Source organism: Crotalus tigris, unplaced genomic scaffold (genome assembly GCF_016545835.1).
Source record: "Crotalus tigris isolate CLP2741 ecotype Arizona unplaced genomic scaffold, ASM1654583v1 scf7180000018553.2237530, whole genome shotgun sequence".
NCBI lineage: Eukaryota > Metazoa > Chordata > Lepidosauria > Squamata > Viperidae > Crotalus > Crotalus tigris.
The window spans coordinates 314,695-329,258 of record NW_024097074.1 but is presented as its reverse complement, the minus strand read 5'-3'; the positions used below and the strand labels follow the sequence as shown (position 1 = coordinate 329,258).

Sequence of the window (14,564 nt, the reverse complement as noted above, 5' to 3'; positions counted from 1 at the left end):
ATTCATTTTCCATTTTAAATACATTTATATAAATGTTTAATCAATTATTTTTTTTCAGGTCTAGCACCTAGTAAGAGTAAGCGGCGTATTTCTTGTAAAGATCTAGGTCGTGGAGATTGTGAAGGCTGGCTGTGGAAAAAGAAAGATGCTAAAAGTTACTTTTCACAAAAATGGAAAAAATACTGGTTTGTTCTAAAGGAAACCTCCCTGTACTGGTACATCAATGAGGAGGTAAGAAATAAATATTACTATTTCTCTTTTACCAAAACTAACAAATATATAAACATCAAAGATACGATGTATATTTATCTAGAATTTCTTTATTTTAATTATTTTTAGAACTAAGAAGTACTTCAAAAATCAGCACTTATTTCTTTATCAGTGAAAACTCTTATAGCATAAAAAAGTAAACGGAGCACAAATTGTGTTTACAGTTCCTCCCGTGCATGTATTAAAATTAATATTTAATCATAACGAATTAAAGCAAATGAAACCTTTGTCCTTGCTTTAAAGAAAAGCAGCATGCATGTATCTTAGGAGGGAACTGGCAAATACTGTAGTCATTATTTGAAAGACATGCATTTTCAAGATTTTCTGACTGTCTGTACACATATATCCTGTAAGGAACCACTTCAATCCACATCTTAAGAAAGCAGAACTCTTGGAAACTGTCTCTTCCAACAGGAACTTTTATTAAGAGAAATTGATAGCAGGCATGATAGACAGGATCTGAGGGATTTCCTTACAAATCAATGTTTTAAAGTGTCCCTAAGCAACCCCCACCCCACAGTTCTTCTGGGCAATTCAGACCGGTAGATTTCTAGGTGTTAAATCCAGGAAAGATAAATCAATCTGGCTCCATTGGGCACGATCATTCAACAGTTCCTCACACCTTATTTTGATGACAGATAATTAAACCAGATCCCAGAGGCTGCATCTTTTCACACACACCCCTTTTCCTAGCTGGCCGGTAAGGAGGAGAAGTTCCCAGGATGAAAGGCAAATGGTTACATTGTGATGGTTAGCAGACCCGAAAGCGAATAAGCAAAAGGTTACTTTGTAGTGAATAGAGGAAGTGAAAGTAATAAAATCCGCATGCATACCCCCTCCCCCTTAGGAGTATGTCAGGATCCAGGAGAGGGTAAGAATTGGTTTTATATCAGAGAAGATAGAAAGGAAATATAACTGGATTCTGACAAATCCCATTGCATTAATGAATCCTGTACATTGTAACAAACTTTTGTTGCAAAACACATCTGGGATTTTAAGAACAGGTGATCTCATAAAATGACTGCCAGAGTAGTATACAATTACACAACAATGAATGAGATTGTTCTGTAAATACAAATTGCCTGCTTCTACTAGTCATATGCGAATTCACTGTCCGACATAATAATATCAATTTGGGGGCAAATCTGATTTTTGATATGTATTTTATTTCAAAGAACTTAACTGTATTTTTAGTTCAGTTTCTTGAAAAACTTAATATTGTTAGATTGATTAGAATTAAGCATAGAAGACTGTGATTGGGGGGAAACAATGAAGTAAAATTAAGAGTTTAAAATATTTGAGTTTAACATGAAAAAGAAAAATGATTGGTCAAAAAACAAGAGTAATTAAAGAGAAAATTGACAATGACTTATAAAATAAGGTCACGATAGCTTAATAGGTTGTGAACATACAACTGAGGAAAAGGATATTCAGAATAAATATGCACATAACTTCTTACAGTTCAGAGAGCTGTGCACTCTTGTCAAAAATATGGTAACCAGACAAGGGCAAAGAAGTACAGAATTGCTAGATCCAGAAACTGGATCTCAGAAAGAAAAGTCTGATTGTAGTTCTAAATATAATAGTTACACAAGTAAATTAATTCTAAGAAGAAGCGATAGCAGAAATAAATGTGAATTTCAAATTTTAGGTCAGTATTCTGGATTTTACATTGTATGTTCCATGTATCCATCCAGTTAGTAAGCCATGTATAATTAAGATGTTGTGCAAGTGCAGGCAGTATGATCAAACCATCATGGATTAATTTGTTTCCTGAACTCTGTTATTGTTTAGAAATAACCAGGTGATATTTTAACAGTAGACTTGATATCTTTAGGCCTAGATCTGTATTATAATTCTAACAATATTTATTATAATATTCTACCCACAGAATTCTTGTGTTAGTAGGATTTAATTAACATCTATTCACAACAATTAATTTAATCAAAAAATTTTGGTAAGCCATTATGACCTATTTCATATATTATGCCACTATTAATCATTCCATCATCTGAATTCTCTCACATCACTAAGCCAAAATAACACTGTTATTTCATATTGCTTACTCTTGGAACACAGGTTACACATTTTTCTTGTTAATAAACCTTAGTTGTCACTATGATCCACTTTTTAGCAAGATTTTTAAAGTGCTTCTAGCTAAAGCGTTTATTTGGCCTTGAGGGCCAAATAGATTATAAGTATATTTGCATTTGCTTGTTTATTATTTTCCTGATTTTGTTTTTTAATGTATTCATTTTCATAGGATGAAAAAGCAGAAGGATTCATCAGTCTACCAGAATTTAAAATTGATAGAGCTAATGAATGTCGCAAGAAGTAGTAAGTATTCTAAATTAACAGTTAGAAAAAAGTAGGACAAAAAAGATACCTTTCTTTATTTTAGCCTTTATTTATTGGAATGCCTTTATTATTAGGGTTGGTTCACAACAAGCTGATGTTTATGCAGATTTCGCATGTTTATCCGCTACTTGAGTCATTATTATTTAATGTCTATTATATAATATTAGCTAAACCTATAAAGGTTTATCATTGCTGCTTCTTACAGTGGTTGAAGAAGGTGAAAATAAATAGTATAACTAAAAATGTAATATGGATCCCCAGCTAACTTTTACATTACCAAGATATTTTACAAATGAGTTGTTTATATTATCAGATTTATTTCTTTGTAACACCTTAGATCTAGGCTTGATGATTTAACTCAGGACTAACTTTTTAAACATTTTCAGGCTATTGAACCTGTTAAAAAGTAATCCTGAGTCCCGTTGATCAAGAGGCAAACCTCAAGTTATAGAAAATTAGCTGCCTTTGAGTGATTTTTTTTTTCCCCCTTAGTCTGTCATGGAATCCTCTCAAGTTCTCATAAAAGCCTAATTTCCATGGGAAGCAGTTTGAAAAATCCTTGTCTAAATTTGAAGATATTATTTTTGTATATTGAAAGAAAACAGATCTATGGAATTTCCATTTCTGTGAATGTTTTCATATTTAATAGGTTGTCAAAAACTTTTTTCTTCTCAACTACTAAGAAGTTGAAGCTCCAATCACATATCTAGAGATGCATCTAGATTGTAGCATCAGACCTATTGAATTCACTGTGCTGTTAAGTAGACTTGTATCATATTATATTTTAAGAGCATTATGTGATTACACACGCATATTTCAGTTAAAAACAGAAATAGGCATAAAATATTATTGATGTCAATTATGAAAGCAGATTTGTTTTACAAAAAGAACATGAATATGAAATGCAGAAAGAAATGCAGTAACATATTTAATATTTTGTTATGATTTTTTTCATATTTTTTGTGTAGTGCATTCAAGGCCTGTCATCCTAAAATCAAAAGCTTTTACTTTGCTGCTGAACATCAAGATGACCTGAACAGGTAATTCATTTTAAAACATTAAAATAATATTTGTATTTTATAAAATTTAATTATATATTTCGTGTTGTGTATAATTCAAGAAAATATATAGTTTTACATATTAAGACCAGCTATGAAAATACAGGAAAATATGTAAGATAATTATATTTCATTCAAAAAATGTTGTTTGTGTGTGTGTGTGGTTTTATATACATGTACACAGTGTAACATGTATAACATACACATACATACAGGTCTGTTAAAGATAACTTTTGAATATTAAACTCTCTGCAAGGACAAAAATCTTCTGGGTTTAATGAGTGATTTTAGGTATAACAATCCTGATATTTTCACAAGTAGCAAAATTCAGTAGGCATCCATAGCTTGCTCTGATGATAGAAAATAGTGCATAGTGATGTCACAGATTAAACTCCCATATTATCTCATTGTCTCCCAACATCTGATACAAATACAGGTAGTCCTTGACTTACAACCACAATTGAGCCCAAAATTTTTGTTGTTAAGCGAGACATTTGTTAAGTGAGTTTTGCCCCATTTTATGACCTTTCTTGCCACAATTGTTAAGTGAATCACTGCAGTTGGTATGTTACCATGTTTCCCCGAAAATAAGACCTAGCCTCATTTTTATGCGTGTGCATAATATTAGCCCTACCTCAAAAACAAGCTCTAGTTAAAACCCGCCCACTCCATCCCGGACTGCATTGGTGCCACTGCCACAAGTTGAGGTGAGGCAGGTGGGTGGGTAGAGTTGCCCCATGTGCCCCACACCTGCCACCTCGGCCCCTGCAGCCAGGCCACTCCCTGCTCGGTGACCTCTCCCCACCCATTCAATGATCCAGCTGCTCCCCCGTCTCTTTATTTTATTCCCCTCCCGAGCCAGATTGCCATGCTATGGAGGATGGGCAGGGGAGTCTTGATTGCCTTACCCGGTTCCTCTCCAATGTTTCAGAGCCAGGGGAGAGTGATGGCAAAAGGTTCAAATGTATTTAGACTTGTTAATGGTTTATATCTGTTTTAAGATTTTTTGAAAAATTTTAATTAAGCCTGTATTCAGCTCTGGGAAGGTCGGGGGAGGGTATGGGAGGGTTGGGGGGGGCTCGGGGAAGGGAACTGTATTGTTTTGTAAAATTTAAAAATTTTCAATTAAAAAAATAAATAAATAAATAAAAAATAAATAAAAAAAGGTTCCGCCACTGCTGCTCAACAGTTGCATCTGCTGCTGGAGGGGTTTTCTTTGGTCCCTACCACCCCTGCTTTGCCCCGCAGATCACCTGCCCAGCCACCTTCTCTCCTCCACCAATTCTCCAGTGGCTTGCGCCGTGACCGGGCGGCACAAACCTCCCCTGCCACCTTCCTCTACCAACCCTGGTATCCCTCCATCAGCCTTCTGTCGCCACCACTGCGAAGAATGGAGAACAGGGAGGGGATGACTTTTGCTGTGGGGCTAACTGAAATTTTTACACCAGACAAAAGCAGGTCTTCAGGGGTTAGGATAGAGTGCAAACAGCAACTTAAGGATATGTAAAGGCACGGGCTTCCCTGAACATTAAATAGGCAGAGGTGGAAAACTGCTGCAGGGTGATCAGTTTCACCCACCACCACTCAGGAACAAAACTTCTCAAGTGGCCCTGAGGAGCCTCGGTTGCCAGGGTCATACTCCCTTGCACGAAGCAGCAGCCCATGTGGGCTGCCTCTGTCCCAGCCAGGAAAGGGAGAAAGGCGGCTTGTGGTAGCTTCCTTCACCTCCTTGGGTGTTCTTAAATCTTCCTTCCTTCCTTCCTTCTTGCAACATTCACTGGTCCGCACTTTCTCACCACCCTGCATCAGCACGCATCTCCCTTTTCTGTTCTGGAAATGGCAGCCCCATTTTCTGCCACTTCTTCCAGCATTGTGTCCCTCCTTCGTATGGAAGGATACTAAGCTCTGGGAAAACTATGCCAGCTGGAGCTGGGTGAGAAAGGTCAGGCTCCCCTTCTCTGATGGTTCTGCAAAGCCCTTGAGTTTTTCCATGGAGGAGCGGATTGCTTCCCACAGGGTTGGCCTCGGCACCCACTTCGGACAGCAAACAGAAGAGCTATGATTTTTGTAAAAAGCTGAGTGTGAGTCCAGCCTCCTCAGCCAGCACACTCAGCTTCTTAAAAAAATCAGAGCTACCATATCCTCAGCTGATCAGGAGGAAAATATTTCTGCTCTGGATTTTAAGGCAGAAAAGTGAGGGGGGGGGCAATTTCAAAGGCCCTGGAGAAAAAGAGCAAAGCTGTTCTGTGCAGGGTGCAAGAAAGTGCAGGCCAGTGATTGCTGCGGGAAGGAAGGAAGGAAGGAAGGAAGGAAGGAAGGAAGGAAGGAAGGAAGGAAGGAAGGAAGGAAGGAAGACTTAAAGTCTCTCTTGGGAGGCCATCACACTGCCGGCTCCCATCCTCTTCCCCTCCCCCCACCCCAAAAGTCAACCTCAGTGACTGGCTGAGGTAGACATCATGGCCGGGCTCCAGGTTCCTGGCAGAGAAGTTGAGCAGGGCCTTGAGGTGGTAGTGGCTGCACTGGCTCCACACCTGCTGTCCACCGCACTTCTCCAGGGGAATGCTGGCGTTGAGCCATGCCACGCTCAAGTTGGCATTAGCAGGCACTCAGCACAGGTGCTTGGGAGTGGAGGCTAAGAAGACAGTATATTATAAAATGATGGATAATAATATAAATGATCTTTTTTTTTCTATTACTATTACTATTTTTAAGAGAAGTTAATTTGTTTAATTAAATTTTAGATAAGAAGTTTAAATATAAGTATTTAGTTTAATTAATTAAATGAGTATCCAGCCTTATGTTTATATGCTTATTTTTGTGTTTTAGAGTAAAGAAAGAGGGAGATTAGATTAGATTTTATATTGTAGGTATAGATATTTAAAGAAAGTAATGTTTAAATTTGTGTTTTGGTGATTTTTTATAGAATGATGGATTATAATATAAGTACAATATTAGAAAAGGTTTAGTATATTATAATAGATAATTTGTTTAATTTAAGATGTAGATTTGTTTAGGATTTATATGTTTTAAGTTTTTCTTATTTTTTATCTTTTTTGAAAAATTTTAATTAAGCCTGTACTCAGCTCTGGGAAGGTCGAGGGAGGGTATAGGAGGTTTGGGGAGAGGGGGGAGGGTATGGGAGGGTGGGGGGTTTGGGAAAGGGATTTGTTTTGTAAAATTCAAAAACTTTCAATAAAAAAAAAAGAAGACAGTGGACAGCCCCGTGTAGCCATTGGAGATGATGCTGGGGCTGAGCAGGAAGAAGATGAGGCACTGGAAGGGGCCCAGAATGGAAGAAAACCCAGCCGGCTACTGGCTGAAGTGGGAAGAAGCAGAGGCCACTTTAGGAGGCTGCCTGTGGGTGTGGTTTTTATACAAAGAGCTGAAGCGCTGCACTCAGCCTGTAGCCGACGATACCTGGGCCATGGCTCTGCGAGTTCCCGCATGGAAGAAAGGGAATCACCACTGCCTTTTAAAAAAAAAAAAATCTGGTGAACCAGCTTTGCCCCATCTGCCTCTCAGCCAAATTACTGTTTAGCCCTGGATTTTTAAGAGACAACACAGATGATGGGGCATGGAAGACCTGGCTGTGGAGGCCTGAGGTAAGCAGATGCGGGGCATGTGGGGCAGCTCCCCCCTAGCCTCGCCTTGTGGCACCGGCGTGATGTGCTACGTGGCCTCGTGCCGCAAGCGGCCACAGAAGAAGTGTGTCAACGCTGCAAATACTGTATATTCTTGCTTTGATAATATGCAGAACTGTCTGGTATTTTTGGGGTTAATACAGAGCAGAAGAGGGTGGGGGTAAAGCCCAGGAAAGAAAGAGGAAGGAAACCTTTGACCTTCACCCTAATTGGATAATGTGATATATGACAGCTAATTTAGGGAGGGAACATGCTGATAATATAACTGCTCAGAGGAAGAGAACTTAGATCTTAGCATAGACCCCGTTATGCCTGTGCCGACATTTTGAATCAATAAAAGACTTTTAGGGAAATCAATGCCTGGAAGTTCTTTGAAGTGTTTCATTAGCCGGAACCATAACAACATGCTAAGATCTCAATCCTTTTCAAACAACCTGGGATCCCGAACTCCATCCACTGCCTCTAGGCTTGAGAGGAGCTGGTAAAGATTCGGGGAAGATCTCATTATGGAGAAAGAAAAATTGTTTGAGGCCAGCCCCCTGGCTGCAACAGTTTCCCCGGGGGGGCGACAGCCAGCAAGCCAGGGGAGAGAGGAATCTGGCAGATTTCTCAGCTGAGAGCAAAGACTTCAAAAGCAGAATGGAGAGATAACAAAGTTGTGGGTGAGTCACTGGAAAGATTTCAAAACTCAGAGATGAAAACCAGAAGTCAATTCCTACAGAGAGAAGCCTACAACCCTTCCATTGCAGATGTTCCTGCCAGGGACTCCAGCCCTGAAGAGAGGGGGAATCGCAGTCTGAGTCCTCTGAAGCAATGGGGAGATTGGGCTCCCCAGCAGGTGGTTGATCCATGTCCTCTGAACTTGCCACAGCTAATAGAGGCCTTGCAATGCCTTGGGGTGGTACAAAAGCCAGGAGATCAGCAGCTGGTGGGAGAACAGCCACAGCAAGGAGATTGGCCACAGCCCCCAAACGTGCAACCCCTGGGCATAAATCTGCAGCCAGGATGGGGCCAACAGCAACTGGGGGGGGCCACAAGAGCAGTGAGGAGCCCAGCAACCGTTGCACCAGCAGCCACAGTGGGGCCAGCAGCAACAGCCTGTAATTGTACCACCTTTCAGAGCAACTTTTGATGGGGACCAAGAGAAACTGGTTTTTTTCCTCAACCAAGTGCGTTCTCAATTGAATCTCTGGGCCTATCTCTACCCAGAACCAGGTGCCATGGTCGATGTCATTGCGTCCAACCTAGAGGGAGAAGCATCTGAATGGCTGAACAAACTATATAGTGAGCAAGCCCCCAAACTGGGAGATCCCCACCTTTTCCTCCTAGGACTGAGAGAAAGATTTGAGGACCCATCCATAAGCCTCAAAGCAGCAGAACAAATCCACAAAATAAAACAAGCCGGCAGGCCTGCCCTGGAGTACGTGTGAGAGTTCCGCAAGATAGCAGGCCGAATAGAGGGGTGGCCCGAACAATCCCTGATTCAATACTTCGTTGAGGGATTAGACAATCACCTCTCTCAGGCCTGTATCTATCGAGAAGTACCTGACTGGCTACAGGAGTGGTACCAGACAGCAGTGAAGCTAGACGTTAAGCTCTCTCACTATAAGAAGCCTCCCCCACACGAACCTGAGCAGCAACCAGAGCTACCTGGACAGCAATCACCCCCACGAAAGCCTTCAACTACTGCAATGGCTGAGAGACCCAGGCTACCTACACACCCTTCCTTTAAGTCAGTGGTTCTCAATCTGTGGGTCGGGACCCCATTTGGGGTCGAACGACTATTTCACAGGCGTCGCCAAACAACGCAGTCCACCATTTTTTCCCCTTTTCCTTAGCTGTGCTACTCCCTTTTATTCTATTGGCTTTTGAAAGCCAATAAGAATTGTCCAGGCTGTCTCTGCCCTGCTGAGCCCGCCAAAAGTCCCGTTCTGCAAATGGTGCTGTACCAGTTGAGTAGTCCTTGACTTACGACCAGTTGAGTAGTCCTCGACTTACGACCAGTTGGGGGTCGTGGCATTAAAAAGGTTGAGAACCACTGTTTTAAGTGTTTCCAGTGTGGACAAGAAGGACATCAAGCAGCCACCTGTCCAGTCCCCTACCCCCGACTGCAGAGCAGACCAGAACCACCAATCCGAAAGAAACCTGCTCAGCGGCTAACAAGAGAAAAATCCAACCGGCTCATGCAGGAACCTATCGCCCGTATTACACACCCACAAAGGAGGACTCCGGGTGGACCCGTCCCTGCTCTACCCTTCTTTGACAGCAACGATGAAAGACAGAACAACCCAATGGTGAGTCGACAAATCCCGCCTTTTTCACTGGCCGCCAAACTTATAATCCCTAAGTCTGGGGCACAAATGGACTTGAACGTACTATTAATTTGGGATGCACCCGCTGCATTATTAGTCTAGCATTTGCCATGAAAATGGGCATACGGGCAAAACAGCTTTCCAAACCTGTGAGGTTTGAACAAGCCAATGGCTCCCTGATGGGAGGGACTCTTGTCACACAATTAACTGAGCCCTTACGCCTAGAAATAGGTGCACACTGGGAGTTTATTCGCTTCCTGGTGGCTCCAAAAATGACTGAGACTGTGGTCCTAGGGCTAGCCTGGTTAGACAAATGGAAGCCGTTTATCTGGTGGGAGAAAGGAATGAGAACTGTGAGACTACCTATAGGGCCTGATCCCCCAATTGATTCAACAGATGTTGCTGGACATCTTAGGCCACCCAATGAGCAAGCGCACATGGATGCCTCACTTCCTCCAGGCGCATCAGTCATCCCCAAGGAATACTGGGACCTGGTGGAGGCATTTAGTGAAAAAGAATGTGATGCCCTACCCCCTCACACACCCAATGACTGCTCCATCGAACTGGTGCCCAGAGCCAAACTCCCACGACCGAGAATGTATGCCATGTCCCCCCGTCGAAATGGAGGAGATGCAGTGATATGTGAACAAAAACCTAGCGAGAGGGTTTATCGAACGGGCCAAATCTACCATGGGAGCCCCTGTGTTGTTCAAAGAGAAAAAAGATGGGTCTCTTCGTCTCTGCGTAGACTATAAGGGTCTCAACACTGTGAGTGTGGAAAATAAATACCCCCTCCCCCTCCTAAAGGATTTATTAACCCATCTGGCTAAGGGGAGTGTCTTCACTAAATTAGATTTGAGAGAGGCATACTACCGGGTGAGAATAAAAGAGGGAGACGAGTGGAAAACTGCCTTCAACTGTCCTATGGGGAGCTACCTTCAACTGTCCTATGGGGAGCTATCAGTTCAAAGTCATGCCATTTGGACTACAGGGGGCCCCAGCCATATTTATGCAGTTGATTAATGAGGTCCTACATGATCACTTGTACAAAGGTGGTTTGGTGTATCTTGATGATATCCTGATATACAGCACGAATATGACTGATCACATAAAGCTGGTGAGAGAAGTGTTAAGGAAACTATTGAATGCCAAGCTTTATGCCAAATTGTCAAAATGTGAATTTCACCAAACCTGATTAGATTATCTTGGCTACAGAATTTCCAACAAGGGTATTGAAATGGATCCAGCCAAGGTGAAAGCTATAATCGAATGGCAGCCCCCAAAGACTCGCAAACAGCTCCAGAGCTTTCTGGGTTTTGCCAACCTTTATTGCCAATTCATCCCCTCTTTTGCTGAGATTGCCCTACCCCTTACAGAACTACTAAAAGTAGGCAAAGGAGGAAGGAAGCTGCAACCGGGCCAACCACTAGCCTGGACAATGGGCTGTCAAACAGTTTTTGAGAATTTAAAGAGACTATTTGCTGCTGAACCGGTCCTAAAGCACCCCTGCCCAGGGGAACCCTTTGTGATTCAAGCCGACGCCAGCGATGTAGCAGTTGGAGCTGTGTTAGTGCAAAAGAACAAAAATGGGATCCTGCAACCCTGTGCCTACACCTCTAAGAAATTTACTGAGAGCGAGCAGAGATGGGCAATCTGGGAGAAAGAGGCCTTCGCAATTAGATGGGCGCTATTAAACTGGCGACACTATCGAGAAGGGAGCAAGGTGCCATTTGAGGTATGGACAGATCACAAAAATCTAGAAGCACTGAAAACTCCCCGCAAATTGTCCCCAAAGCAAGTACGGTGGGTACAGTACTTTAACCGCTTCAACTTCACTCTAAAGTACATACCAGGAGGAAAGAACTTCCTAGCTGATGTGCTATCCCGGTTACCCCAATACAAAAGCGAATGAGAGGAGGTTAACGAGGCAATTATTCCCAATCCACAAACTGCTGCTCAACTTACACCTCGCAGGGTCCCCAATCCTGATGACCTTGGAGTAAAGAAAATAAAACGAGAGCTCCTCACCGACCAATGGTTCAAAGATATTCAAACCTCCCTAACGTGCAGGCTTACAAAGGGGGGAAGCTATATTTACCAGAAGCCCTTTGTCTTAATTCTCTCAAACACAGCCACGATGTAAAACAGGCTGGACACTTTGGATATTTGAAAACGCTACACCTGACCCGCTGGCAATTTTGGTGGCCGTGGCTGAAAAAGGATGTGGAAAACTATGTAAAAAGTTGTACTGTATGTGCCACAATGAAAAGAATCCCAGGGAAAATCCCTGGGTTACTGCAGCTGGTGGCAGACCCTTCTCAACCCTGGGAAGAAATAGCTATGGACTTTATAGTAGACCTACCTGAAAGTAGTGGGAATACTGTCATCTGGACTGTAATAGACCTGTTCTGAAAGCAGGCTCATTTCATCGCCTGCAAAGAACTCACATCTGCCCAACAACTGACAAAATTGTTCCTGAAACATATCTGCCAGCTGCATGGCGCCCCTAAGTGAATAATTTCAGACGGGGGTGCAGTTCTCAGCGAAATTTTGGAGAAGTTTCCTTACATTAATTGGATCATCTCAAGGTTTATCATCTGCTTTTCATCCGGCCACCAATGGGGCCGCAGAAGCCGCTAACAAAATGGTGGAGCAATATCTTAGATGCTACGTTTCTTATCAACAGACGAACTGGACTGATCTCCTCCCTTTTGCGGAGGTGGCGTACAATAATTCTGTGTACAGCAGCACTGGCTACACGCCTTTCAGAGTGGCCACAGGAAAAGAGTTCAGGATACCTGAATATCCTCAGTTGCCCTCTGCTTCCCAGACACTTGATCAGTGGGTGAGGGGGTGGGAAGAAGTTTGGAGAAACACAAAAACTGCTTTAAAAAAGACTTTTGAAACCTATAAAAAGCAGGCTGATAAAAAGAGGGCTCTCCAAAGAACATTCCAAGTTGGGGAAAAGGTCTATCTGTCAACTAAATATCTACGCCTCAAATTGCCCAGCAAGAAATTGGGACCAAAATTCTTGGGGCCTTTCCCCATAGTAAGGATCATCAAGTCACAGTAGAACTAAAACTCCCTAGACTTTTAGGGAAAATTCACCCAGTTTTCCATTGTAGCTTGTTGAAGCCTTATCGGGGCTCCACTTTAAGACCTCCTCTGAAGAAGTCACCTGGGCCCCTCGTAGTCGCGGGACAGATCCACTATGAAGTAAAACGTATTCTTGACTCTAGAATTTTTAAAGGGAATTTGCAGTACCTAATACAATGTCTGAAGCCACCTGGGTGAAATCGAGTGAAGTGAAAGCTGACAGATTGGTCAAAACACCCCAACAAACCGAAAGATAACCCTTAACATATGCTTTTGTTTACTTTATAGGATCTGTCCTTGTAAGCGGGGGGCGGATGTCAACACTGCAAATACTGTATATTCTTGCTTTGACAATATGCAAAACTGTCTGGTATTTTTGGGGTTAATACAGAGCAGAAGAGGGTGGGGGTAAAGCCCAGGGAAGAAAGAGAAAGGAAACCTTTGACCTTCACCCTAATTGGATAATGTGATATATGACAGCTAATTTAGGGAGGGAACATGCTGATAATTTAACTGCTCAAAGGAAGAGAACTTAGATCTTAGCATAGACCCCGTTATGCCTGTGCCAACATTTTGAATCAATAAAAGACTTTTAGGGAAATCAATGCCTGGAAGTTCTTTGAAGTGTTTCATTAGCCGGAACCAGATCTTTACGCAATGAAATTATACAAGCTTTTTATAACAAGAGATTTCAGATTGCTGCACAAGATGTAATAATTTTAAAGGAGATCCCATCTAAAATTCTAAGAAGAAGAAAAGAGTTTGCTTTTTTAGCAGATGAACTTAAAAAGAGGCAGATGTCATTCAGATGGGATATTCCGACTGGAATTGTGGTGAGTCACGCAGGGACACGTTATAAACTTAATACTGTTTTCAAAGCAAGAGAGTTTTATACTTCGGTCCTGGGAGCGCGCTCATCACCACTTATAATGTTAAAAGTTTTGGAAGAAAAGGAGGTAGAACAGCAGTCTGAAGAAGCTGTATTGATGAAAGCTGGGAAAATACAGGCTGAGTGGTACCAACAAGCTGAGATGAAGGAGCAGAGAATGACTCGAGCAGCACATAAGCGTAAGGAAAAGGAACAATAGAAGAAGGAGGTTAAAGAAGTTTCACAAGAATTTGTTTCTGAGCCTGTGGGAGGAGCAAGACCTAAGAGATCATCAGTGCAATCCTCGATGGCAGATCTCCAAGTAGTCTTCTCTAGGCTAATGGATGGAGGAGATGGCAATGCTCCTGACCTGGAATGTTAATGGCCTTAATTCTCCACAGAAAAGGAAGAAAATATTTCATTATTTGAAGCAACATAACAATGATATTATTTGTCTGCAGGAAACCCATATTATTTCTAAAGACCAAAAATATTTAGTTAATTCTTGATTGGGATCTCATTTTGTATCCTTTGCTTCTGGGAAAAAAGGGGGTGTAGTCATTTATGTTAAACAAAATTTATCAGCTTCTTTACTAGATTCCGATCCTCAAGGGAGATATGTAATGATTGAAGTGGGAATGTATGGTAAAAAAATACTTTTAGTGGGTTTGTATGCTCCAAATCAACAACAAGAACAATTTTACAGGCTCTTACACCAAAAATTGACTTTATTGGATTATAGATCTGTTATACTGATGGGAGATTGGATACACATAGAGATAAAAAAGGACTTTCTACTTCTTTTAAACAGGCTAAATTACCTAAGGCTTTTTTTGATTTGAAAGAGGACTGGGAGTTGCGAGATTACTGGCGAGAACATAATATGGAAGAGAGAGATTTTACTTTTTTTTCTGATAGACATCAATCTTTTTCAAGAATTGATTTTTTTTTATCACAACGG

At 41.7% G+C, this 14,564-nt stretch overlaps 1 protein-coding gene across 5 annotated transcripts in view; it reads left to right on the top strand.

The window, feature by feature from the left end:
• CNKSR2 (connector enhancer of kinase suppressor of Ras 2) overlaps positions 1 to 14,564 on the top strand; it is a 200,986-nt gene that overhangs the window by 134,961 nt on the left and 51,461 nt on the right. For all 5 annotated transcript variants that reach the window (XM_039354439.1, XM_039354441.1, XM_039354440.1 and 2 more), the window contains 3 exons: positions 59 to 231; positions 2,534 to 2,607; positions 3,597 to 3,668. In XM_039354439.1, coding sequence (XP_039210373.1) covers positions 59 to 231; positions 2,534 to 2,607; positions 3,597 to 3,668 — 319 coding nt within the window. The remainder of the gene's footprint in view (positions 1 to 58; positions 232 to 2,533; positions 2,608 to 3,596; positions 3,669 to 14,564) is intronic.